At 43.9% G+C, this 27,116-nt stretch overlaps 2 protein-coding genes across 4 annotated transcripts; one reads left to right on the top strand and one right to left on the bottom strand.

Moving 5' to 3' along the window:
* Nucleotides 1-380: 380 nt before the first annotated feature.
* NSDHL (NAD(P) dependent steroid dehydrogenase-like) lies at nucleotides 381-21,205 on the bottom strand. 3 transcript variants are annotated; one of them, XM_045820505.1, is made up of 8 exons: nucleotides 21,049-21,205; nucleotides 17,198-17,312; nucleotides 13,103-13,261; nucleotides 10,360-10,506; nucleotides 6,901-7,029; nucleotides 3,612-3,754; nucleotides 2,220-2,322; nucleotides 381-1,054 (listed from the first exon to the last, which is right to left on the bottom strand). In XM_045820505.1, exons 2-8 carry the CDS (start codon nucleotides 17,297-17,299, stop codon nucleotides 722-724), a joined length of 1,116 nt encoding a protein of 371 aa, XP_045676461.1. In that variant the 5' UTR covers nucleotides 17,300-17,312; nucleotides 21,049-21,205; the 3' UTR covers nucleotides 381-721. The 3 variants fall into 3 exon arrangements, with proteins under 3 accessions (XP_045676461.1, XP_045676462.1, XP_045676460.1); XM_045820506.1 differs by lacking the exon at nucleotides 6,901-7,029; XM_045820504.1 differs by lacking the exon at nucleotides 21,049-21,205 and having other exon boundaries at nucleotides 17,198-17,323.
* Nucleotides 21,206-21,331: 126 nt separating this feature from the next.
* Nucleotides 21,332-25,302, top strand: CETN2 (centrin 2). Its single transcript, XM_045820509.1, has 5 exons — nucleotides 21,332-21,461; nucleotides 22,380-22,538; nucleotides 22,863-22,991; nucleotides 24,136-24,273; nucleotides 24,702-25,302. Exons 1-5 carry the CDS (start codon nucleotides 21,459-21,461, stop codon nucleotides 24,789-24,791), a joined length of 519 nt encoding a protein of 172 aa, XP_045676465.1. The 5' UTR covers nucleotides 21,332-21,458; the 3' UTR covers nucleotides 24,792-25,302.
* Nucleotides 25,303-27,116: the final 1,814 nt, after the last annotated feature.

Raw genomic sequence — 27,116 nt, 5'->3', positions numbered from 1 at the left:
GCTTATGGAGTTTCTGCCCAACCTCCAAGCAGATAAAGGCAGCTCTCCTCTGTCCGACCTTTCTGTCAAGCAGCCAGATGTTCTACATCAGGAGAGTAGCTAAACAGCTGAAATAGCATGCCACAGGGACAGAACACCACCGTGCCACTCAGGACAATGGGACTCTGTTGATAACAAGAAATTTGCCCATGACAGAAAGTTTTAAGCTTTTAGAAGGGTTTTCTCCAAACTCTGTGTCTACTTAAAATGTACACACAATGTCTCACCGTGTGGTTCTAACTTGTTTTTCTTCTAGGATATTTGTAGTATGTGGCTCCTTGAACAGTCTGCAGCTTCTCCTCTTGTATTGGTTTGCATGGAAACAAATCGACTTCTCCATCTTCCATTAGAAAGGGGTTGTTTATTCCTTACAGCTTCCTCGATTATGTGCAAGGACAGTGGAATGATAAGGAACCCAGGAGAGAGGGGTTATGGAAGAGAACACAAAACAATAGAATACAAAGCTGCCTGCTACAAGAAGACCAAATCTGATCCTACATAGAGAGAAGTGTCTGCTGTTTTTGCCCCAGTTGTGGTCATGGAAAGGATGAGTGTGCTCCCACCCAACTGGCAAGAGGGACCTGAGCTCAGAATAAACTTACTTGAAGGAGGTTAGTTTATTGATCCACAGAGGAGAGCTACTGGTGAGGGAATGTGACCAGAGGATCCAGTCTTGGGGGCCTCACTTGACCTTTCGCAGGTGGTGGAAGCTCTGCACAGTTCTTTCTACGGCGTCGTCCATGGTGACCAGTGGCTGGTAGCCCAGGACCTTTTTGGCTTTCTCACAGCTGTAGTAGTGGAAGGTTCCAGCCAGCGCGACCCGCATTGGTGTGAAAGTGGGCTGAAGCTGGATGACAGGACTGGCCACCATCACCAGGAGGGACAGCAGGATGGCCAGACAGTAGGCTACCCAGTAGGGAATGTGGTACTTGGGGGCCTCATAATTGAGGCCTGTCAGGATGCGGGACAGAAATGTCCAGAAAGGAATGGGTTCATCATTGGTGATGTGGAATGCCTGAAGACAGAACAAGAAGTTAGAGACTGTTCCCCTGCTGGAGGGATGAGCAGGCCACGTTCAGAACTTGGGGCTCAGGTGCAGCTGCTGGCTCAGCCCAGGACTGATGTTTTTGGGAAACCAGTGGCCACTCCCTGCCCACCCACCTGTCCCAGCTTCTTTACAGAGCACCTCCAAAGTAAGGCAGACATTAAGCCCATGCAGACTGCAGCATTTCTGTGGTCCTCCAATCTGCAAGTGTCAGCTGCTGGCAGAGACAATGTTTCGACTTGCAGCTAGGGCAGCTTTAGATGTAGAGAGGGAAGGCGATGAAAATTTTTTCTATATGCCAGGGTTTTAAGTGAAGCTTAGATTGCATTGAGGAAGGCATGCCTGTTAATTTAATTTAGCAATTGTGTTAATCACAGTAAAACTCATCTCATCTTCAGATGCAATGAACAGGTCATGACATTTCTCAAATGTGCTGTATTTGGTGTAAAGCCACACCCACCCTAAGAGTTATATGAGTGGAAAAATGGTAGAGGTCCAGGAGAGAATAATGAGGCCCAGATAGAGGGGATGCCAAAGGCAGGAGTGTAAAACAAGGAAGAGAGGGCTCTCGGAATGAGAGGAAAGGGCAATGGGCCCACATGTGCTCTCCTATTTCTGGGTGAGTGCTCACCTCCCCCACATGGCCACCCTGCACACTGGGTGTCAAATGCCAGGAGATACAGCTACACCTGCTCCTCAGGAGGGGTGAGAGGCATGAGAATGGACAGGTGAATGGGGAAAAATGGAGATATCTAGAATGAGTGGGAGAAAGGGTAAATAGCAAACACTCTGTCCAATGTTCACAAGACCCTGTCCAGAGTAGCCATGTCTATGGGGCAGCCAGGTTACATTTATGGGAAACGAGGTCCTGAATCCCTATTCAATCCCAGCTTGTTCCTCTGGATTTTGGCTGCCCTGTGCGATGTGGTACTGCTATTACACCATGATCCTAACCACAGGGGCTCAACCTTGACCAAACAGGATCCTAAATGAGGTCTTACAAGGATGCAGAATCATGCAGGGCATGTGCCAGTGCATCCAATCACACAGAGAAGAAATCTGCAGATGGGCAAATGTGCAGGAGGAGGATGTGGTGGGTCAGCCATAGCAAAGCTGGGAGAAGTAGGCGCCTTACCTTCCCACCCAAGGCCGTGTCTTGAGAGAGGTGTTCTGCAGCCAGAATGTGTCCATGGACCACGTTCTCCACAAAGGTGAAGTCCACCAAGTTCTCCCCATTTCTGTGGGAATACAGATATGGTTCCACTGGGTTGGGAGCACACAGCTGCATGTGGAGACTGCACGTGGACCCAGGGTTGCTCCCAAGTCTCAGTGTTTAAAAGACTGCTACCGGCACAACAGCTGCTACCTGCCTTGGCAATGCTAGCCCCTGGCACACCTGGATATCTGTAACAGTTAAAGATGTACAGGTGTCCAGGGCTCCTGGGGCCCTCAGGGGTAGTGGGATATTTTTGGGCCAACTAATGAATCTGAAAGACTGGTGCCCTGCCTGCACCATCCAGCATAGGCACCACTGGTGTAGTCTGCTCTGAGATCCAATTTGGGCAGCAACTCTTAACTCCTTCCAGGACACTCTGGGTTGATGCCTTGCTCTGGCCTCACATGTTTCTACCATGTCCTTCAAAGCAAAGGGATGGGACAGCAGGGAGGCCAAGTGAGAGGCATGTAGGCAGACCAGGTAGAAAGATTAAGGGGAAAAGGGAGAAAATGGAATAAAGGAAGGAAGGAAGAGTAAATGTATTGGGAAGACAGCCACACTGTCAGCACCTGCACAGGCTCCTTCACCTGCACTCTCCTCAAGGGGGAATGTTAACACCTCCACCTAGCTTCATAGATGCAAGGAGAGTTTAGTGTCTGCCCCTTGACCTCGGGTCAGTGTTCCCTCTCTGAGCCTGTTCCCTCAATTTCCAAACCAGGACACACATATTTTCCCAGCTTGCCTGGAAGGCTCCTATAGTAGGTTGAATAGTGCCTTCCCCAAATTCATGTCCTCCTGGAACTTGTGGATGTGCCCTTATTTGGAAATAGGGTCATTGCAGATGTAATCAAAGTTAAGTGAGGTCATACCGGAGTAGAATGGGCCCTAAATCCAATGGCTGCTGTCCTTACAAAACAATATACATGTAAATAGAGACGCACAAACAAAAGAAGGTCATGTGAACATGGAGGCAGAGATTGGAGTGAGGCATCAATAAGCCAAGAAATTCTAAGGACTGCCAGCCACTACCACAAGCTGGGAGAGAGGACTGGAAGAGATTCCCCTCAGAATCTTCTGAAGGAACCAACCCTCTCACAGTAGGATTTCAGACTTCTGACTTCCAGAACTGCGAGAGAATTTATTTGTTGTTTTAAGCTACCCCCAACCCAGTATGGGGCATCTGCTATAGCAGCTCCAGGAAAGAAATAAAGAGGGCAACAGAGAAGGCCACATAAGAAGAGAGCTGAATGTGACCAATCCTTGTTACAGAGGGTTCAGGGGGTCTTGAAGAGCAAGCATGGGCCAACTTACCCAATCATGAACTTCATCTTGCCTTTTCTGGCTGCCTCGATAAGAATGGGGACCAGCTGGGGGTCCCTTGGACCAAAAATGCCATGGGGGCGGATGGCTGTGGTTAAGAAATTCCTCTCAGGATCATTGGCACCCAGGACTTCCTGTAGGAGAGCAGAAGGAGCGTGTCTATGGTGGACATGCTGCTTCGGCTAAGCAGTACCTCCCACAGGGGATGCAGACGTCACCCACTGCCCTGGGCTGAAAATCTGCATTGGTTATGGTATAATTCTGGTTACTTCTTTGCCCCACCCACCCCCAACACCCACAATGGAAAATACAGGAGAGACAGCTGGGTCAAAATCAGTAAGACCAAAGGCTAGGGTTTGGGTTCGAGACTAAAAGTAGAAATGCAGCCAGGGGATGATGAGCCTTGGAAGCAGTTTATGGAAAAGGTCTGGGGACTGTAGTGAGCCAGTTAGCTGTGAGCCTCCCACAAGGCTGTTACCAATGAAGGGGCTTCTGCCTTAAGCTTTATGTGCTGCTGCACGTTTCTACCAGTCATGGGCTGTTCTGGTCAGTTCTGAGTACCACCTCCCAGGAAGGGACTCTGATGAACCCAAGTGGGCCAGGAAGAAGGGACGGTGAAGGGTCTGGAAGAAACAAGGCAGCCAATACCAATGAAGTCCTCAAAGCAGTGTCTAGTACCTATGAAGCGTTCAAGGAGAGGCAGCCACTATTCCTGTCATCTACCATCAGGAAAAGAGAAAAGTTGTGTTCTGTGTAGCTTAATGGACAAACTAGAACTTAAGGGCTTAAAGTACAGAGAAACAGGTTTGTCTCAAAAGTAACAAAACTTCCTAAATGATTTGTTACATTATTGGTAACACTGGGGACCATGTCAGTGCCTACCCTGACAGGGCTGCGTGCTGATTAAATGGGATGGTCTAAGCCAACCATTTCAGTAAGTGCATCCTTAATAAGGATAGTTATCTAAAAAGTCTTTTTAAATAAAAATAAATAAAAAATAAATAAAATAAAATAAATTTAAAAAATTAAAAAAGGACAGTTATCACTTCACCTAGGATATCTATCTACTCTATGGTGGAAAAAGTTTTGTACCTATTTGGGTCCTAGAGAGTTTACATTACTTGTTGACTGAGTTTACAAGCACTATAGCTGCCCAACAGTAGAGAAGTGGTCTCACAACAGATTCCCATGGCTGTCTCGCCTCTCCCACCACACCTCTGGTCCCATGGCAATGGGGTAAATGAAAAAAATAAGCCTTCCAATGCCTTCTACCAAGGCTCATCTCTGTTAATAAAATGAAGAGAGGTGAAGGGATCCTAGATTAATACCACATTCCATCTTTTTATGTTTGGAGGTCTGAAAGCCAACAGTGAATTACTGTGTGCCAACTGTGCTGACAGCAGGCTCCAGGTTACTGCTGGAGGCTTTCATAAGCTTTGCTTTTTTCCAGTTGGGCACTGAAAGTCAATGCAAATGACTCACTGATGGTCTGAGCTTTAGCTGCCAATTGCAGCTCCTCAACACAATGGGTGGGAATCCCAGGCACCTTGGATGAGAGTGCACAGGGCCCAGTGGAAGCTTCAGTGATCTTTGGGTCAAGTCCAGGCAGGTGTGCTCCAAGGAGCAGGGTGGCAGAGATAGGACTCCAGCTTGCAAAAGGCTAGGCCTCCATACCCTGGACTGGGGAGGACCTCATGTCTCTCTGAAAATGAGCTCCTCTGAAACTTTCTGAGCTGGAATAATAGCAAACAGGCAGCAGACTCTCAGGCAGTGCAAGGGGACCCATGCCAATTCGGCATTACACTCTGGTTCCATATGTACTGGCTGAGAAAGAACCCTCAGTAGCTGTGATGTGCTACAAACACCTGAGAGAGGTAAACTCACAGCTACCCAGCTAAGGCAAGCTGTCTGTGGCCTATGAGCATTCATGGCCTACAGCTGAGGCTGTCCTCAGGGTAGTGTCCTCCCTGGACATTAATCCTGGAGCTAGCTGCTGTCAGGGTTCCTGGAATCCAGAAGTCTGAAGGGCTGGTGCCTTCTACTTAACTCAGATGGCTGCTAAAACCAGGTGCTCCCAGGAGAAGCCAGATTGTCAAGTAGAAAAGTGATTTTCCTTTCAATAAAGCAAGATCCTTCCACTGTTTAATTTTTAAAAAGGAGGGAAACAAGAATGCCACTAGGAAGGTATTTTGAATGAAAACACACTCCTTGTGTGTTAAGCCCAAGTTCTGCCTGCACACTTTGAATCATCACAGATTCCCTGATTTCTGATTTTTTTTAAAAATTTGTTGTTCAAAAGTACAGTTGCCTCCATTTTCCCCCTACACTCCCCCCCACTCCAGCCATCCCCACCTCCCTCCCCTGATTCCACTCCCCCTTGGTTTTGTCCATGTGTCAGATTTCTGATGTCTATAGCAACTGAGTAACCCTACCCTGCATAGCATGAGTTCGAGTGTAGGCTCTGGAGCTAAACTGCCTTGGTTCAGCCACCTAGTAGTTGCATGGCCTCAGGAAGGCATTAAATCTCTGGGAATCAACTGTCCTTGTCTGTAATCTGGTGACAACAGTAGTACCCACCTTAGGGGGTCATTGTGGAGTTTAAATGAGGCAGTTTCTGTAAAAGACTCAGCAGTATCTGGCCACATTAAGCTATTTTTAAATGATTTTTTATTGATGGTTTTTAAAATTTTCTACAGATTTGGGCATTTTTAAAAAGATTATTTATTTTTAGAGAGAGGGGAAGGGAGGGAGAAAGAGAAAGAGAGAAACATCAGTGTGTGGTTGCCTCTTGTGTCCCCCCTACTGGGGACCTGGCCGGCAACCCAAGCAGGTGCCCTGACTGGGAATTGAACCAGTGACTCTTTGGTTTGCAGTGTGATGCTCAGTCCACTGAGCCACACCAGCCAGGGATGATTTATTTTTTGGAGAGGGGAAAGGGGAGAGGGGGGAGGGGGGAGGGAGAAACATCAATTGGTTGCCTCCCGTATGTGCCCCAATTGGGAATCAAACCCGCAACCTAGCTATACATCCTGATTGGGAATCAAACCCATAGCTTTTTGGTGCAAGGGATGACACTCCAAACAAATAAGCCAAACAGCCAGGGCTTTTTATGATTTTTTAAAACTGAATTTCACCCACAAATTTTACTTCCCACATTAGGTACTTAGGCCTCAGAATACCAGCTTCATTATATTTACAAATATTTTTCTTAAGAACCTAAGCCCTTCAGATGTTCATGGAATTCACTTGTCACTCATTCAACCAGTTCTCAGGTACATACTCTTTCCTGTAAGATCTTTGTCTCTGTGTAGTAGTCAATGGGTTTTGTGGCATAAGGGAGGTCCTCAGTTCCATTCTTGATGTCAGTGCCCTCAAAGATGACACTAGCACTGCTGGTTAAAATGAGTTTCTGGCAGAGGAGAAAGGAAGATTAAAAAAAAGTCAGGAATGATCACTATTTGAGCACTACAACGGTCATTTATGAAAGAGAATCAAAAGGTACTTGTTCATGACCTTCACATGCAAGGCACCGTACAAATTATTTACTGCAATGCCTTTGCTTTTCAAGCCTTCTTAAAATAATCCAAAGATCACCATCTTTTGCAACTATGTGGATTCTACACCTATTATGGCATTCCATTCTAAAACAACAGATTTTACTTTTTCTCTCCTATCACCACCGAGGGGTACGACAGACTTCCATTACTCAAGGTACCTCACTATGGTAGTGATTCTGTGTAGGGGAAGAACAGCCAACAAACTTTGAGAGACGTCTGTCTGAAAAAGACCTCTGGTGATTCTGATATCAACCTTGGCATGTCAGCACATGCAGACAAATGCCCATGCCCATTTGAAAAATATTACTCAAAAGGAAGATGCTCTCTTATGAGGGTCCCTAGCTCCTAGCCCTCTGGTTAAAGGTACCTCATCCAACACTGAACATCATTAGCTTGAATTATATCTTAACCACTTTTATTCAACATTGCCCTGGAGTTCTAGCCAGCATGGTAGGATAAGACAAAGAATGATGTGTAATGACTTAAAAAGAAGAAATAAAACTATCACCATTCACAGATATGGGATATGTGTACACAGAAAACACTATGAATATACAGAAAATATTAAAGTTAGAGTTCAGCAAAGTTGCTGAGAACAAAATTAATATACAAAAATTAACTGTGTTCCTATGCACTAGCAATTGACAATGTGATATGAAAGACATTTCGATAACCATAAATGAGATACAGAGTGACAAATTTGACAAAAGAGGTACAAAACCACCGTGAAGTAGAAAACTCGGTTGAAAGGAATTAAAGAGATAAACAGAGATCTTATGTATTTATGGATAAGGAAGACTCAATATTGGAAAGATGTTGATTCTCTCCCAAATGATCTTTAAGTTTGAAGCAATTATAATAATAATTCCAGCAGGCTTTATCAACTAACAAGCTGATCCTAAAAAGTATATGGATGAGCAAAGAGCTAAGAACAGCCAAGTGAATTCTGAAGAACGTGGTTGGGGGTGACTTGTACTACCAGACACTGAGATTCATCCTTAGGCTCAATGAATTAAGGCAGAGCACAGTGGCCTGGGCACAGACAGAGGCCAATGGAGTGGGAGAGAGAGCCAGGCACAGACCCACGCAGAGCACCAACATGCGAGGTGTGCCGGATGGGGCACTGAAAGTGGGGAAAGGATGGCTCACACAAGAAATGGTGCTGAACAACAAAGCATGTGGCCTCTACCTCAGACCCAATATAAGCATAAATTCCTGATAGATTAAAATTTTAAATATGGGAAGTAACACTTAAAACCTTCAAGGGGAAAAAAAACCACATTAAACAATCTTTGGATATCAGTGTTATGAAACATTCCCTAAATACAACACCAAAAATCCTTCCCTGCGTTGTTATCCACTAACCTATTTCTGCCACTTTAGTGAATATACTGGAGCTACATTATCAAGATGGATACATTTCAAGAATGTAACATTAAGGGGGAAAAAAGCAAGTTACAGGATGACCTATTCAACATACCATTTTATAAAGTTTTATAACATGCAATCAATACCTTATATTGGCTGCACATGGAGCAAATAAATAATAACCCCCAACTCACAGCAGCGGCTCCTCATAGCTAGGGAAGAACAACAAAGGCATCGAGTAAGGATATACACAGGACCTCGACTCTACCGCTGATAGTATTTCTCAAATGCTGTGACGAGTGCATGGCCGCTATATTATTCAAGAATCTTTTTTTGGATGCCTGGGCTATTCCACTTAAAACCAGCAGCAGTGTGCTTTGTGCTGTGTTATTCAAGCACAGCAGAGTAAGGAGTCTGGGCTTTGGCAATGGAGGGTCTGATTCGAATCCCATGTCTTTTACTTGCTAGCATAGATAACATTTAGTCCTCAAAATCTGCTTCCTCACCTGTTAAGTGATACTAGTAGTTCCTGGCTACCTAGCGAGGAGCAAGTCAGATGACAATTGCAGGGCAAAGTTTATTGTCATTTGCCAAGTGTAAGGGGTCACTATTATTATAACTGATCCTTCCCAGGGTGCAGGGTTCAGAAGAGCTCCTGTTCTTGCTGGTGCCAGGAGCCAGCAGACAGTAGCAGGACTATTGGGAGAGAACCCCCTGGCTTACTTCAGTCTTTTTTTCTCATTTACACAGCATCTAGGGCATATGACACTTGTGAAGGTGGAGTGCTTGGGTGACAGGGGGCTGCTCTGTCCAGCAGCTGGTACCCCATAAAGGGGATCCTGAGAACCAGGATTTATAACACTGCAACAAGCTATGACACAGTAAAAATTCATATCCCCTTTGGGTCTGCATTTTAACAGGTTTATCCTGTATAAAAGTAAATAGTTTTTCTTTGAAAATATTAGCAAAGTCTGGCAAATAGTATGGTAGTTCCTTAAAAGGTTAAAGAAAGAATTACTATATGATCCAGGAATTCCACTTCTTGGTATTTATCCAAAAGAATCAATAGCAGAGACAGGAACAGATATTTATAATAACCGTATTCATGACAACACGATTCACAATAGTCAAAAGGTAGAAACAACTCAAGTCATTTCCAATTCACTGATGGGTGAGTGAAGAAACAAAATGTAGTCTTGTTTACAATGGAATGTTATTCAGCCTTAAAAAAGAAGGAAATTCTGACACATGCTAAGTGAAGAAAGCCAGACACAAAGGGACAAATAGTGTATGATTCCATTTGTATGAGGTTCCAAGAGTGATCAAATTCAGAGACAGAAAATGGAAAGGTGGGGGCCAGGGGCTGTGGGAGGGAGAATAGGGAGCTGTTGTTTAATGGAGACAGACTTCAGTTTGGGAAGATAAAAGAAGTTCAGGAGACAAATGGTGGGGATGGTTGCACAACAATGTGAACGCACTTAATGCTGCTGAACTGTACGCTTAAAATGGTTAAAATGGTAACTTTTCTGTTATATATATATATATTGTCACAATAAAACTATAAGCAATATCTACATTTTGTAACTCTTTAACCAATGACTAATAAGCCTTAGGGTCCCCAGATAGTCTATTCCAATGCAGTTAGAATATTACAGCTCAAATTGGCCCAGCTGTTCCAGGGCTTAATTTCTAGGGTCTTCCCAATATCCCAATACTTTTGGAAGCAAGTCTTGCTAACCCAGGAGGAGAGCAAGAACCCTTTCCCCTGCACATTTAGAAATTTGTGACAGCACTCACTTCAACCTTCCCCTTACCTGAACCCCAGCCTCTTTGCAAGTTTCAATGACATTCTTGGTGCCAATGTAATTCACTCTATAAAAGACTTCCTTGTTGTTACTGGATGGTGGGGGTGATGCACAGTGGAAAACTGTGCTTACACCTTTCACAGCTGGGTACAGGTCCTGGAAAAGCAAACAAAGACAACACCAATCACTCCTGCCTTACACAAGTAAACAGCCTCCTCACATTCCCACTCCCCGATCTGTCGCGCATAGGTGTCTTGCCCTTTTATAATTCTATAATTAACAAAGAAATACATCCTCATTGTAAAAGATTCAAACTATAGGAGTACATGGGAAAGAAACAATGTTGTCCCTTTAGCTGCCCCCTCCCCATTAACTTGTCTCTAAAGAAAACTGGTTGGGGGCATCAGAAGCCTGTGGGATCCAGAAAGAGGTGACATCTGTGCCATTATGCCCTACAGAGTGAGGCATAATTCAGGACACCTGGTGGTAAAATTCCTGGGGAAGATGAGTTCAGAGACACAAATTATGAATCATATGAAAAAGCCCCACACCATGAAACATAGTGTAAACAGCCAATACATAGGAGTATTCTTTTCTGTGAAACTAGACATAAAACAGCAACCTGAAAGGAACTGAAAACAGGTATGTTTAATTTACTGCTAAGAGGAACCAGAGTTCCCCAGAGCAATAGTTGATTGCAGATCTGGGACAGGAAATAGATGAGATAAGCCAGGAATACCTTGTCATACCAGAAAGCAAGAAAGCTAGCCAAGACTCCTGGGGTCCTGTTAAAAGGACTTAAGAGGCAACTTACAGAGGCTCCCACTAGCCAAAGAGGGAACAATTTGATCACCAGTAAGAATAACAATACATTCTGCAAATTAGTAAATAAAGAGGAAGAGTCAAGCATTTAATCTGCATAAGGTACAAAGATTTGAGGTAAGAAACAAAGAGAATAATGATAGCATGTCAGCATTTGGCAAAACCTGAATTAAATAATAAGATCTGGGAAGGATCATCAGTAGATACTAACATCACCAAAAGAACGACAACCATAAATTAAGTATCTAGAGTCACTATTAATACTTTGTCACTACTCCCTCTATTTAGATACACAGACATATGATTTTTTTCTGAAACCATTAGAGACTAATTTGCAGACATTGTGCTACTTTGCCTCTAAGCTCTTCACCCAGCATCTCCTAAGAAAAAAGCCACCCTCCTAAAAAAACCATAAAACCACCATCATACCTGGTAATTAACACAGGGGGCACTCTTACTCAATAATTAGTCTATCCAAATTTCCCCAATGGTCCCAAGAATGTGTTTTAGTGCCATTTTTATGTTTCAATCTAGGATCCACTCATGGGTTGATCACGCATCTTATTTAGTCCTCGTACTTCTCCCATCTCATTGAATCTGGAAAAAATCTCCCTATCTTTTTTTTTTCTTTTTGTCTTTTGGAGCAATGCTGCTCTTCAAGTCAGTTATTTTGGTGTGTCCCTCAATTTGGATTAATTTGTTTCCTCATGATTAGATTCAGGTTTAATACTTTCGGCATGTTGACTTTTGATCACTGGTTAAGGTGATGGCTGCCAGATTCTAGCCATCAAAAAGATACCTTTCCATTTCTATAATTAAAAAGAAATCTGTGGGGTGATCACTTGAAACTGTTTGAATATCATCCCCAGCAACCTTCTACCAACTGATTTTAGCAGTCAGTGATGACCTAATTATCACTCCCAAACAGGGAGGACATGTGACTGTAACCACTGCTGAACAGGAATGCCAAAAAAGTGTAGCTATACCAAGTGTTGGCAAGAGTGTGGAGCAATGGGGATACTACCACACTGCTGGTGGGGATGAAAAGATGACATAGCAGCTTGTTGAGCAACTTGGCAACATCTAATAAAATTCCAAATATTAATACTCTTATGACATGGGTAAAGTTTATGGGTAAATGGGTAAACATTATGTCGAATGAAAGAAGCTAGTCATAAAAGGGTAAACACCATATGATTACACTTGTAGACAATGTCCAGAACAGGCACATCCACAGAGACAGAAGATGAGTGGCTGGGAGAGTAGGAGAGGATATTGGAAGCAACTGCTAACCACCTGGGGTTTTCTTATGGAGTGATGGAGGAAATGTTCTGGAATTAGGCAGTGGTGATGGCTGCACAACTTTGTAAATATACTAACAACCACTGAATTGTGCACTTTAAGAATGTGAAATTTAGCCCTGACCCGTGTGGCTCAGTTGGTTGGGAACTGTCCTGCAAAGTGAAAGGTCACTGGTTTCACTGCCAGTCAGGTCTCAGGCCTGGGTTGCAGGTTCAGTCCCTGGTTGACCTGACAAATGTTTCTTCTCTCTCTCTCCCTTTCTTCCTCCCATCCCCTCTTTCTAAAAATAAATAAAGTCTTAAAAAATTAAAATGTGAAATTTATGGAATGTGTATTATATGACAATAAAAATTAAAATAAAACCAGCAATTGTACTTTTGAGTATACACTTTGGAGTAGCTGGTACATTACAGTCCATGGATAACTATATTTATAAATAAAGTTTAACTGGCACACAGTCATGCCCATTCATTTATGTACTGACCAGGCAGCTTTTGCACTACTTTTATATTTTTCAAAATAAAATTCTTTTTTGAGACAACAATTTGGTTGGCCTTTGAGTAGGGGAAGTCCACTAGTTTCCATCTGGGGGCCTAAGGGAAATCAGTAAGGCTGTATGGCCCATTACCTGTTGGCTGCAGAGGTCACCCAGAAAGAACTGCACCTGGGGATTGTCGAAACCCTGCCTCATGTCAAATACATTGACGGTGTAGCCTCTTGCCAGCAACTGCTCCACCATGTGCTGCCCCAGGAATCCAGAGCCTCCAATCACTGTGCACTTCTTGGTCTGCAGAGAGAGACGGGTGGTGGGGGACACCGGTGTGATGAGAACTGTAACCTATAAAGAACATGGACTCACATGTCATGAGCCACTAGAATGACAGGTCCATTTTTTGTTTGAAACCCCCCCTGGCTGGTGTAGCTCAGTGGACTGAGTGTGGGCTACAAACCAAGAAGTCACCAGTTCGATTTCCAGCCAGGGCACATGCCTGGGTCGTGGCCCAGGTCCCCAGTAGGGGGCGTATGAGAGGCAACCATACATTGTTTTTCTCTCCCTCTCAATCTACTTCCCTTCCCCTTTCTCTAAAAATAAATAAATAAAAGTCTTAAAAAAAAAGAAACCCTTCTTGAGCCAAGTTGGAAGCTTTATACCATTCTGGTATTCTATCACCAGTGGCAACCTCCTGTCCTGGGATCAGTAAGGAGGGGAGAGATAGCCTTTACATTTCAGAGCAGGGAAGGGGGAAGAAGGGGCACAGAGAGAGGGGGGGGAGGGATGGAGGAGAGAGAGGGGGAGGGAGAGAGCGCATGCAAATGAGACTGAAAAAGACTTTGGCTACATTAGATGATCCAATATCTGCTGTGTGTTTAGTGAAAGGAAAAGGAGGTGTCTCAGAAAGAACTTAAACCACCTATGATCAAAACTGAACAATCTAAAAAAAAGTGATGTCTTCCTGCTACTGATAGCTGATCACTGGTCACCTATAAGGCAAAACAAAAATGGAAGACACCCCTACTCAACTAGAGTATGCATATAAAACATCAGAAAGAAGGAAGCCCAGGCTCCACACCTTCAGGAGAAAGACAGGCCCTTTTTCTTTCTGACCCTATGAGGCTGAGCCGGGTGGCCTTGGACTCACTGCCTAACCCCTGCTTGCCTTAGTATATCCAAGACTATTACAGTGCAGTGGAATCTGCTGGCAGGGCTGCAGTGAGGATGGGGGAGCTGTTAGCCAGGGCTTTGTTTTGCCTTCTTTGAACTCTGAGGAGGTTGATGAATTTGGGAGATCTCTAGCCTTTATATTTCAGCTTCTGCAACACATTCACTTTCCTGGCTAAATTCCAACTCTGATAAATAACATAAGTGCAAGCACTTAAATATTCTCACTCCAGGGAGTTAATGCAAAATTGTGGCTGTTGCATGCTGATTAAGCTGGCTAGGAGTGTCCCCAAATGAGGACCTGTGATATCCGTATACCCTCGGGTCTTTCTAAAACTGTATCTGGACTTCCTTAAGAAGACATACACCCATTTTTTCCTAGGCTTGTCTATAGCAAATCTGAGTTGGGGGGTTAGAAACTAAGAGTCTTACAGAAATTCTGTTTCTGATTAAAAACGAACTCACTCACTCATTCCCCGACTTATTCCTTACATACCTATGTAATTGAGATAAACAGGAGACTTGAGGGGTGCCAGGGCCCCTTCTACAGATCTACTCTTGCCATCCTGGTGTCCCACCTGAAATGACATTTTCATACTGGAGTCCACTGGGCATCTGGAGATGGCTCTGGAGCTTTAGCATCATTTGTTCAGGCCTCACATGCCAGTCCCATGAAATGATCTTTTCAACCCATTCTTGTTTACAGTTTTCATTACTCCTGTGTGCATGTAATCACATCATACTTAGTAATTTGTATCTTGACTGAAATTTCTCAGATATCCCGGGATGTGGGCAAATTAAACATACAAATCCTATTCAGTTCTGTTTTTGGCAAATCCTTCTCATCCCTTCCTTCCAAGTTAGTTGTATAGACAAATTCAGGGTTTTTTTTTTCCCTAATAACTCTGAAGCTCCCTGCTTCCCAAACTTATTTTTCTTGGTTTCCACAAAGTATGCCTGGGCCTAAAGAGGGGCCAATGTCTTTAATCACAACTACAATGCTATGTGGTTAGAAATATAATGCTATGCTATGTGAAATAACCAATTTTCATGGTCATGAAAGACAATGCAGGGGAAGTGGACACAATGGGTAAGGAATATGTATTAGAAACTAAGAATAGAACTCCAGACTGAAAACAGGTAATGAAACTCAAGAATGGGTTACTGAGGGAAGTTATAAAATCAATTATCTCAGAGTTTTTTTCTGATTCACTATTATTTATATTCTCAAACATTCTTGAAAAACATAAGCAAATCCAGGGATACATCTGTTAAATTTACAAAAAGAAAGACTAAATGTAATAAGGCAAACCAAGAAGTGACCAATTTTATACATATTACCACATCTTCTTCATCTATTTATCTATTGAGGGACACTTAGTTTGCTTCCATATCTTGGTTATCATAGATAATGCTGGGTACAACATATGGAATACGTGTATAGCCAACAACACTGCAAACTCTGCATGGTGCCAGATGGGCACTAGACTAATTGGGGTGAACCATCCCACAATTCATGTAAATGTCCAATCAGTATGCCGTATACCCGAAACCAATAGAATACTGTATGTCAAATGTAATTGAAAAAAATTCTTAAAAAGTGACCAATTTTTACTTTATCTAGCTATCTATTTATATATCTATATCCATCTATCTACTGCTCCCAACTATTTTAGTGTAAATTTGTTTCACATTTCAAAAGATATTCCTATGCTAAAGTTACATCATCTTGTTCTTGATCACAAAAGCGATTTAAGGATTTCCAATTTCTTTTTCAAAAACAAAACTTGTGCTCTGGAGAGAGTTTTAAGTATAGGAAAGAAAGCCATCTAGATGACCTACTTTTAAAAAGATTTTATTTATTTTTAGAGAGAGAAGGGAGGGAGAAAGAGAGGGAGAGAAATATCAATGTCTGGTTGCCTCTAGCACACCCCTACTGGGGACCGGCCTGCAACCCGGGCATGTGCCCTGACTGGGAATTGAACCAGCGACCCTTTAGTTCGCAGGCTGGCACTTAATCCACTGAGCCACACTGGCCAGGGTTAGATGACCTATTTTAATAGCAGTATGGTCTTGAGATACGAGAATGGTCTAGGCCACTGGGTTTCTTCCAAACATTGATTTTCATTTTTTTCCAAAGATGTCTTGCACAGAATGTATAGATAAGATGAAAGTATTCTTTTGATTTTAGTAGTTTAAATGTATAGCTTCTACTTACTATAAAGTAAAGTTAATCAATGAGAAAGAACAACATTTGATACAACCATTGGAATCTAGACTTTTTTTTTTGGTTGCTGAATACCAGTAAAATCCTAATTTATACATACAAGAAACTGTAGCTGGCAAATGGCTCTGCTGGCTTGTCTGAACACTAGAATGCAAGATTAACCTTCAACTACAGGAGCACAAAGAAGGCTTTACTCTGAGTTCCACACCCAAACCAGGGTAATGCAGTGGCCCATGAGACCTTCCTGGGGAGTTTTCCTTTATTAACATTCGATATAAACACATTTTACCTTGGCATGATTACATTTCTGAAGTATTATCATTCATTAAAAGTGAACTGAAAAATCTCCAGGAGGCTTTGCTACTGCCCCTGTTGACCCTGGGTAAGGCTTCTGCCATTCCACTCAGAAGCCCAGTTTAGCATGCTGGGGCCATGTGATGGCAAACTGAGGCACCCGGCTGATAGCTAGCAGTTACTACCAGGCATGTTAGGCTACCTGGAACATATAACTCAGGGGGTCCCCATGGCTGCAGCTTTGGGAGTGAGTCCAGGGGAGACCAGCCATGGATCCCCCTAGCTGGGCCCAGCCCAAACCACAGAATCATGAACGAAGAAATGGGTGTTGTTTTAAACCACTGACACTGTTACAAAGCAGTACCTGATACCTTAAAGATATATATCTTATATAGAAAAACAATATTCAACATTAATTGATTTAATAAATGTACCAAATATAATGTTTAACCCACAGCTAACTATGAATAGCTTGCTGATACATATGTGCTTGACTTTCCCCTTCTCTGGTTTTGGCTAACCTTTTTTGTGTCAGTACTTACTTTTGGACTGTCTTCTGTCAAATGTGACCCTGTGACCTGGTCTCTCATTGGCTTGCCAAATGCTTCTTCCATTTCAGCTCCAAATATGGTCCTGTTTGCCATCAACCCTTCTTTTCTGAAAGACATAGTTAAACATAAACATGTTTTAGCTGTTAGTATTTTGTGTGTATGCCACCCCTCATTGAGTTTTCACAAAGAGCTGAACTTTAGAGTAGCTGTTGGCTGGAGCCCTCAGCTTCCATTCCTGTGATGCAGGCTGCTCTCTTAGAGAAGGTAATAACTGGGCTCATAACTCACTGTATACTTGAACTAGAGGCAGAATGGGAGGCCAGTTAAGTAACCTCATTCATCAGTCACATCAAAAAGAATGTCTTTGGCATTGTAGCTTTTCCCATGGCACTCACATACTTCAGCTACTCTCTATTTCTCTTGCGTTGATCATTATACTGTGTTGCAATTGTTAAGGTTCACTAATCAGAAGCCTTAAGTCTTTCTCCTTTAAAATAGTATATCTTCAAATCCATTAAAAACCAGTATGTATGCCCTGTTATGCACACTGGGACAAAGTCTTAGGCTGAAAAGAATCTAGGAAAAGAGAGCTACCTGCTCCTGGTGAAATACAAGAGCTTCACTCAACTTCTGGGCAAGAGGAGAAGGGCTGCTGACAGGATTTAATAAAGAGGGTAGTGAATGAACCTGGTTTCCTCCTTCCTGCTGGGGAAAGTTCCGCACTACTGAGCCCTGGAGAGAAAAGGAATGAATTGTCTGTCCATTTCAAACCAGATAGAGAAAGATGAGTGTTCTCTTCTTATTCTCTCACAGACCTAAGGTATCTGTATGTTACTGTCATTCGTCTCTTTGCTTATCTATTTACTTTTAGTACATACAAACGCCCTGGCTTTGAACTTGTGGTGGTCACTGAGAAACTCATCAGCATGCCTGTGAGCTTTAGTGTATGCTGTTTCCTCTCTGCTCCATGGTGAGTTCCTCCTCATCCTTCAAGGCCTAGCTCAACTATCTACTCTGTGAAACCCCTTCCTCCTCTCCCAGAAAGGTTAGCTGCTTCCTTAGCACTTGTGTCTGCTTCCATCTATCACTATGCACACTGGTTTATACTCCTCCGCCCACGTCTGTCTTGGCCAACTAGGCTGTGAGCCCCTGGAGGGCCAGCAAAGGGCCTGGAATGGAGTCTAGGTTGAACTGTGCTGCTGCAGCTGGTCTGAGACCTCACCTGTAGGGCAGCAATCTGCCTGCTGACCTCAGAGCTTCTGTGGGGCCCAAATAAGTCCCAGGTGTAAAAAGGGCATTGCAGCTTATAAGGGAGTAGCCAGGCGTGTCAGCTCACTCATCCCTACATTCCATCATTCACAAGGCACTATATGCTGGCTGCTGCCAGGCAAAACCTGCACAAGACAAAGAGCCCATTACTTTGTGTTGAGACAGACCTAGGAGAGCATTGTAGAAGTGCCTTTGAACTCTGCTGAGGGTAAAACCCAGAGCAGGGAGCCTGGTTTAGAAGGCAATCCCTGAGCTGAGTTCTCAAGGCCCTGGAGGAGTGAGTTAAGTGGAGAGGGAAAGTGTCCTAAAAGACATTTCAAGTCCCAGGGTGACAATGACGAGGTGACAGTACAGAGCCAGTATGTTCTGGAGACTATGACAAGTTGTGTCATGTTGAGTGTGAAGCAAGACTGGGAGCAAAACTGAGAGCACGCACAGGCTGTTTATCAAGTTAAAGAGTTACCCTAGGAGAAGATGGGGGAGTGAGCTCCTGGATGCTGTAAGCAAGGGTGAATGTTAACATCAGAAAGATCACTCTGGCTGCAGTGTGGAGAAATTTTAGCTAAGTCTATGGTTCCGAGTATGCCAGGTAGGTGGAATGACAAGAGCAAATCAGAGAGAAAAAAAAAAAAAACTAATATTACCCGAAGACCTGCTAAATGTCAGATCCTTTTACATATATTATACCAATAAGACCCAAAAAGCATCCAGTTAGGGAGACAGTACTGGTCTTATTCAACAGATGAGAAACTGAGGCTCAGAGAAGTCAAGTGACCTGCCCAAAGTCACACATCTGGTACACAATCAAGGCAGAACTTGTAGTTGTTGCTTCTACTCTGCCAGGCTGCCACCTACAGACTGACTGGGAAGGTGTGGAGGGACAGGAAGTAAGAAAGACTAGCAGATGCAGGGCAGGAGGCTCAGATGCCAGGCTGAGTTTGGACTTCACTCTGTAGTCAAGTGAACCATTGAGAGTTTAAAAGCATGGAGGTGATCTGGCCAGAGCTGTTCATGGGGAAAAATAACCTGGTAGAACAGGGTGGATTAAATAGGTAAGGAGCAGCAAACAGAAGGATTACTCACCAGTGTTTCAACCAAGATTTACTGAGCACCTAATATGGGTCCCTCACTGTTGCAGGCACTGGAGTGCCAGCAGTGAACAAAACAAAGACTTCTGCCCTCATAGAACTAACCTTCTGCTGGATGAGAAATAAAAAACCAAATAAGTAAAATATACTACAGGTTAGAAAGTGGAAGTACTATGGGGAAAAAAGTAGAGCCGGCTGCGGGGTTTGGGTGTGCTGGGGGCTGCAGTGCTAAACAGCGTACTTAGGGTGATTCATTAAGAAGGTAACAATAAAGCAAAGATGGGAGTGGGGAGAAGTGGACCAAGGAGGCAGAAAGAACAGCTACAGCAAAAGTTCTAAGGTAGGAGTGTGCCTGTGCTTTTGAGGCCCAGTAAGGAAACCAGTGTCCCAGGGCTGGAGGGTCTGGGGAGAGGAGAGGACATGTCATGCCAGGCCTTGCCTACCAAGGCGAGAACCTGGACTTGGACTATTTGGGAGGTTGGTGATGAAGGCTCACATTGGGAGTGGAGCACCAGAGGTGGAAAAGAAGAAAAGAAATGGCATCTAAGGGGGAGAACTGATAGAACTTGGAGGCTGGTTAATGCGGAGGGGACAGGAAAAAAAATGTATGACCCAAAGATTTGGACCTGGCTCATGCTCAGAGGGGAAGGGGGTAAAGGGCACAAGTTCGGTGAACACTTTCATTTAAGGAATGCTAATAAACCTCAGGCCTTTCTCAGCCTGAGAAACTTCTGCTCTAACCCCTGTCTCCCTAAAATCTACTCCAATGTGTCCAATGTCCAGAGGGGAAGCAGGTATGGGCTGAAAGTCACATAGAGCTCTTAACACGAGGCTGGTTGAGGAAGGCCGAGGTTGGACTTCCAGTTCCACTGCTGCAGCTCCTTTTCAGCCCAAACCCTTGCAGATGCCCCCTTATAATTCTCCAAGCATGCCTCACACTTCCAAAACTCCTCTGAGGCTTTATTTATGAGGGCGTCTAGGCTTGGAATGCTCCTCCCTATCCGCCTTTAAGTATTTGGATGTCAAAAAGAGTGTATTGTGATGACCTCTCCCTCTTATGCTCGCTCATATCTCCTTCACTCCCTTCAAAGTCCATTGCCAGGCCCGCAGCTAGCTTCCTGGGCTGCTTTTCACCAGGGATGAACTCAAGTGAGTCTCTCTTGGAACCTGGTGAGGGGAGGGAATGCTCTCAAAGGGACACCTTCGAAGAAAGCCTCAGCTGGATTCGGCTTCTAAATCCTAGGGGCCCGAACCTGTGCGACAATGCTCAGCATGTCCCTTACCTTCACTGGGTCTAAGTTTCCCTATGAGTGGTCTCCACTTCAACACTTAAGGTTCTCTAATCCGTTTGGGGCCCACCGACCCTAACTCAGTCTTAGGCCAGACCAAAAAGCTCCGACCCTGACCGCCCCACCCAGCCCCTCGCATTCCCGTCCAGTTGCCAACACAAGGCAGCCTCCAAGGGGGAGAGGTCGCGACCCTTACCTGTACGCAGATGTCCCCCTTGCCGGTTTCACCACGATTGCAGGTCGCACCCACTAAGCTCCAGTCGCTGGCCGCCAAGTTTTTCTTGAAGCCAGCAGCAAGCCCAGGCTCAGGGGAAGCTCCTCCAACACTCCGACGGGCAGGGTTTGGCGCGGGCTCAGCCAATCAGCGCTTGTGGCGTGATCCCGCCTGATGAGGCCAGAGCTCCTCAGGCAGCGTGCCGCCACCGGCCTTGGGCAGGGCCTTTGCTGGGTTAGTCCCACCCATTCTATCCCTGCGCCAGTGGCGAGAGGCGGTAGCGGCGAGCGGATCACCAATGAGGAGCAGGGCGGCGCGCTCTGGACCCTGGGAACTGCGCCGAGTTAGTATGTACAACGGTTGCCGTAACAACGGGTAGCTGAGTCTTTGCGATGGTGAGTGCCTGCCCTCTTGTTGCACCCCTTGCCCTGAGGCTGAGCCCTTCTCAATCCTCGACCTTCCCGAAGTCTTCCTCGCGCCGTTCTCGGCTTTGGCACGCCCCTCCTTTCTCTGACATTTTTCTCCCGTGGTCAAGGAAGAGACGACAGCCACTGTGCTGGGCCTGTGATTTGCGGCTGGCTCCCCTTAACCCACAGCCGGCTCCTACCCGCCCTTTGGCTCCCCAGGCCCTCTGGGTGACCTGTACCAGGGTAAAGAAGACTCGGGTTCCCCAAAGGCCCCATCCTTCTCAGACCTTGGCCTTCTGGCCGCCAAGCTCTATCAAAGTTTCTGCACAATGCTGGGGGAGGTTGATGACGTTTGTTAACGTGTATTTTAAAATTTAAATATAGGGCCATTCAGGAGACGCTTTGAGCTTCTTGGGGAAGGCACGGATGGATGTACCTAGGGAATTGCATTTTATTATTCAGTATTGACAGAATATACATCCTAACAACTGATTTATATTTGGCCAAATCGGAAGTAATCAGAAAGAGTACTTAGAGGGAAGTGGAGTACCGCGAGTGGGCATTGTAAGGACATCTCTAGAACTAGGATCCTCAAATTCAGGGAGAGCTTATTATCTACTCCTTAGCTAACTAGCTGTCTTTTGGGATGATTTCCAATAAGGGATGTCCAAAAGGACAAGGAATCTCCTTGCTTCTACAAACTAGTTTAAAAAGAGGGAGGGAAAGAGGTGCATGCAAAGATTCATTGTCCTTCCCAGTAAACTCTAATTATCTCTACAGTTAAGCAAAGCTCTGGGATAGGTTAGTATAAAGTATTTTAAAAACAGATATGGTTGTCTTTATTATATGTCAAATATGGACTATATTGCATAATATTGTGCTTATGTGTTTGTAAAACGTCTAAAGGCCTCTAACTTTAAGAAGGCAAACATGGCATCAAATGCCCAGCGAAAAAGAGTGAGTCCTAAGCCTGAGCTTACTGCGGAGCAGGTACAGGAAATCCGGCAAGCTTTTGATCTCTTCGATACTGATGCAACTGGGACTATCGATGTTAAGGAACTTAAGGCAAGCCCTGTACATTCCTACTCTGCTGCCTTGCCTTTCCTTTGCCTCTTTGTCTCCTCTTCCTGTCACCACTCCAGCCTTTTGTCCTCTCCTCCCTGGAAAATGTGACAAGGGAAGAAGGCACTGTGCTGTTTTCCTAGCTTTATTTACCGCACGTATTATTAAATAAAATGAGTGCAAATATCAATGTGTTTAATGTTATAGTGTTTCCCAATCATTTTAACATGACTATTTCAGATGCTGGCTTAATGTTCTCACTGTCATTTTTGCTCTTGCTCTACTTAGATGTGCACATTGAGATGACTGATCCTGTTTTTATTGTAGGTGGCAATGAGGGCACTGGGCTTTGAACCCAAGAAAGAAGAGATTAAGAAAATGATAACTGAAATTGATAAGGAAGGGACAGGAAAAATGAACTTTAATGACTTTTTGACTGTGATGACTCAGAAAATGGTAAGATAATCAGCATATTTTCTACCCAAAATGGACAAATTTGAATATGGATATGAATATGTCTTCATTGAAGAAACATTAATATAGACTGGAGAGTTCGGCTGATAAAGCATAATATTGGTGACAGAATTAGGGCGCTTAAGTTTTACTTGGCTTTCTTCAAGGCACAAAGTCACAGGAAGTCATTTTACCCTCTGTTAAGTAGTGAAAGTACTACTGTTATCACTTTTTAACTATTCTCCTTCTCTAACTGATATGTCAATGTGATAATCAAGAGCAGTAAAACCTATAAACACCATATAAACACCAACGATATTACAGTGTCTTGCATTTTGACAAGATGAATTCCCTATACTTTAAAGTTGGAAATTCTTCTTTCCCCAGTTGTTATTCTGGGTAGCCTTAGCCTGAGGATCTGTTGCTTTAGCAGTTGTGCTTTGCACTGGGGATTTGGCCTGTTAGCACTTCCAGGGCTTAACTCACCCATTTTCTAGTCTCTCAAATGTCACTCTTTTAAAGGGTCTGAAGGATCAAGGGAGACCATAATATGTCACCCCACCTCACTTCCCTGAGTGTCATCCCACTCAGGAAGTATGTTCCCATTGGACCATTGCTCTTTCTTTGGCATCCTTGCTCCTCCTTAGTGTGGCTCATCTGCACTCCACTGGTCTGTGGAACAGTATCTCCATTAGCATCTCAGGTGTGTGTTCCAAGGCATAGGTCTATTCATGCTCTAATAATCCTGTTGCTTTGAAATAATCTAATCATACCTATATTTTTCTTTGTGGACTAACACCAACTTAAGCAGCTATATTTCCCCTAATTTTAACTCCACCCCTCTCCTTCTATATTTTAAAAACAAGTCCAGTTTTTCTGGTTTGTACAGAAAAGATGTTTTAAGTGCAGTACTTTATCAAGTTCCTTTTTAGCCTTTGGGTTTGTATAATGTCATTGAGTTTGTTCTTTTTTTCTACACTGGATGATGCTTGATTCCCTGTGACCTAGGACCTATGTCATGAAGGCTATCACCGAGACCATGCAATGATGTAGGGACAGGGCAGAGGGGTTAGGCAATAGTGGGGCTATAGGACATGAGTAACTGCAGTGTTTCCCTACTTGTGTGTTTTATGTTCTACTTGTTAAGTCTGAGAAAGATACCAAAGAAGAAATCCTGAAGGCTTTCAAGCTCTTTGATGATGATGAAACTGGGACAATATCGTTCAACAATCTAAAACGTGTGGCCAAGGAGTTGGGTGAGAACCTCACTGATGAGGAGCTGCAGGTTTGTAATATATTATACTGAAACCCAGAATTCCTGCTTGGAGCCCTGGGTGACTTTTCTGTGTTACATTTTCTCTGATATGTACACAGCTTTGAAGGAAAACTAGTGCTTTTGTCCCTCTGCTAACCACTTAATTTCTTTTGGATAATGTGATAAAGCTATGAACCCTGATCCCAGAAAAATACAAACATGGACAGTTTTACCTACAATTTTAGGTTTTAGGCATCCCCCCTCAAGCTCCCTTGTAGGTGATGTGTGACAAAGTATGACTTAGATTTCAGATAACTTTTCAGGAATCAAGCAATTGTAAAAAGCAGCACATTTGCATTGGGTGGAGTACAATTGTCTATTTATGTAGCATATAAAAGCCTGTTGCTTGGTCACATTTTAGTTTCATTAATCTAACCTGAATCCTTACTATCATGCAGGAAATGATTGATGAAGCTGATCGAGATGGAGATGGAGAAGTCAATGAGCAAGAGTTCCTACGCATCATGAAAAAGACCAGCCTTTATTAAGATTATTCTCTTCTAGTGCAAGCACACATCACTAGATTTAGTGCCTGCCATTGTGTAAAACTTGGTTTTTGAGAACACAAACTATTTTTCCCCACTGACCTCCCTGTATGACTTTAGTAACAACCTCAAATCTGTTTAGACTTTTGCACGTGTTCTTTGATAGTAGAGTTCTTTGTGAGGTGACATGTTGCTTACTTTAACTCCTCAAGGCAGAACCAAAGAACATTAGAGTAAAGGGTCTGAAAGTTCTCACCCACTTGCTGTTCTGCCTTGTAGTGCTTCACTTGTCATGCATTCCCACATTTATGCCACCACAGAAGGACTTCCTAGACAAGCACATGTTGTACCTATGCTACCACAGCCGTGGGCATCTCTTGGATTGTTCTGGTTTTCACTGACACTTGAGGACAGCTTTCTGTTTTAAAAAAAAATCTAGTGAACTTTCTCACTTGCATTTGGATATGCTTTTATTATTTGTTTGGTCTTAAGAATAAAACATTTCTTATTTTGAGCTTTTTTCTAAGGATGAGTTCTTTAGACTTGACTATGAATTAATCTTATAAATCAGTGGTTCCCAAACCCCAGGCCATGGACCAGTAATTGTTTGGTCCATGGCCCATTAAGAACTGGGTTCCAGTGAAGCTTGCCTGAGCTTCACCTCCTGGCCCTCTTGCAGTTCTACCTCCTGTCTCTGCTATCAGCACCCTCTATAGCAGGAGGTGAGCAGCCAAACAAGCAAGGGAAGTTCCTCTGAGCTCAATCTCCTGACACAACCGGTCCCTGGTGCCAAAAAGATTGGAGACTGCTGTTGCAAACCATTGTATTGAAGGCAGCCTGGTAGATCCCAAACTCCTTACCAGCCTGTGGACAGAAAATGAAATAATCCTTTGTTATTGGCATGAATTTTTATTTTTTGCCTTGGGAACCTATCGGTGTGCAAACTAGAAGAATCCATTTCACATAAACCTAAATGATGCTCTAAATATAGTTTTGACAAAGTATAAGGCCAAAGAAGAGTCATTGGTAATTTGTGCTTGGATAAATAGGGGAAAGCCAGGTTATTATGACAGTTGGCTTATTTCAGCCAACCTCTTGTTTATTTGCTGGTTAGTGCCTCAGAATATTGGCATCAGATTGAGCTGGGTGACCTTGTTCAGCTCCTTCCTGGTCCTACACAGGATGATCTATAACAGAAGCCCTGGCAGATGCCAATAAGCTTTCTGCTCCAGGCTGAGGATGGGGAGCATGAATAGGCGGGGGTGATGGAAAACAGACAAGGATGTAATGCTCCTTTACTCATACAGCGTAGAGAGAGAATGGGTTTTAAACTGAGGTGGCATCCTAGTCCAAACTGAGGTAGGGTCACCTGGTTTAGCTAATTAAAAAAAAACTAAGTCAATTTGAATTTCAAATCAACAAAATTTTTTTAATACAAGTATATACCATTTGGACTTTTCTGTTGATTTATTCATTATTGATCTGAAATTCCACTTTACCTGGGTGTCCTATATTTCAGCCAGCAACCCTAGGTGGGGAGCATGTTAAAGGGGCATGACCCTGGGCCTCAGTCCCTGAACACTGGCATCCTGGAGGACTGCACTCCCCACCCCCCTCAGCCACGAGTCTCCTGCACAGGGACTGCTCTTTGAGAAACACTGGGGTATGTGGGAGGGAGAGCCCAGAGTAGCCTCAGAACTTGGTTCTCACACAGGCTCCACCATTTCCTGGCTGGGTAATTTGGAGCAAGCCACCTGTCTGGGTGGGTGCCTTGGGTTCCTTGTCTGTGCAATGGCGACAAGAGTTGTGCTTAATTTAGAATCACTGGGGGTCCAATGAAAATATGCATAAAGGACCTGGCTTCACAGTGTCTAAGAAGGAGGCATTTCAAAGTGTTTGTTTTCTCTATCGTTCCTTTGGTATGGTTGTCACCTAAGCTTTGTTGTTAAAGGTGTGTCCATGAAGCATTTATGATTACTGTCCCCAAAGTTGAGTTGACAGCATTTCTTGGGAGGATTTGACCTTTGTCACATTGCTATTTTCTACTAAGAGGCATACGATCTGATCAGACAGACAATATTGGAAAGGAGTGAAAAGACTGGGCCCTACTTCCCATTTTACTGTTGACTGTCACCCTGGAAACATGTTTTCTGGTTGATGTTTGCATAACTGAAAGCCAGGAATCACTTCAGAGAAGGGAGAGTGACAACTAACATCTTATCCCTGAGGATAAAAATTAGCAAGAGCTGATGGCCATATCTGTGCCCAGCAGCCATTCTAAGATAGGTTGGCAGTTGCTCAGTGTAGGGGATGGGGATACAGAATCAG

Source organism: Phyllostomus hastatus, unplaced genomic scaffold (genome assembly GCF_019186645.2).
Source record: "Phyllostomus hastatus isolate PE091 unplaced genomic scaffold, TTU_PhHast_1.1 phas_scaffold_397, whole genome shotgun sequence".
NCBI classification, from domain to species: Eukaryota; Metazoa; Chordata; class Mammalia; order Chiroptera; family Phyllostomidae; genus Phyllostomus; species Phyllostomus hastatus.
Note: the sequence above shows the minus strand (reverse complement) of the source record. Positions and strands in the feature narration are given on the sequence as shown.

Coding starts and splice junctions, on each gene's coding strand:
- NSDHL (XM_045820504.1), bottom strand. CDS start 17,323: ATGTCTTTCAGAAAAGAAGGGTTGATGGCAAACAGGACCATATTTGGA. Junction 13,262..17,197: donor TGACAGAAGACAGTCCAAAA/GTAAGTACTGAC, acceptor CTCTCTCTGCAG/ACCAAGAAGTGCACAGTGAT. Junction 3,755..6,900: donor CAAAGATCTTACAGGAAAGA/GTATGTACCTGA, acceptor GCTCTCCTACAG/GAAGTCCTGGGTGCCAATGA.
- CETN2 (XM_045820509.1), top strand. Junction 22,992..24,135: donor CTGTGATGACTCAGAAAATG/GTAAGATAATCA, acceptor CTACTTGTTAAG/TCTGAGAAAGATACCAAAGA. Junction 24,274..24,701: donor TCACTGATGAGGAGCTGCAG/GTTTGTAATATA, acceptor ACTATCATGCAG/GAAATGATTGATGAAGCTGA.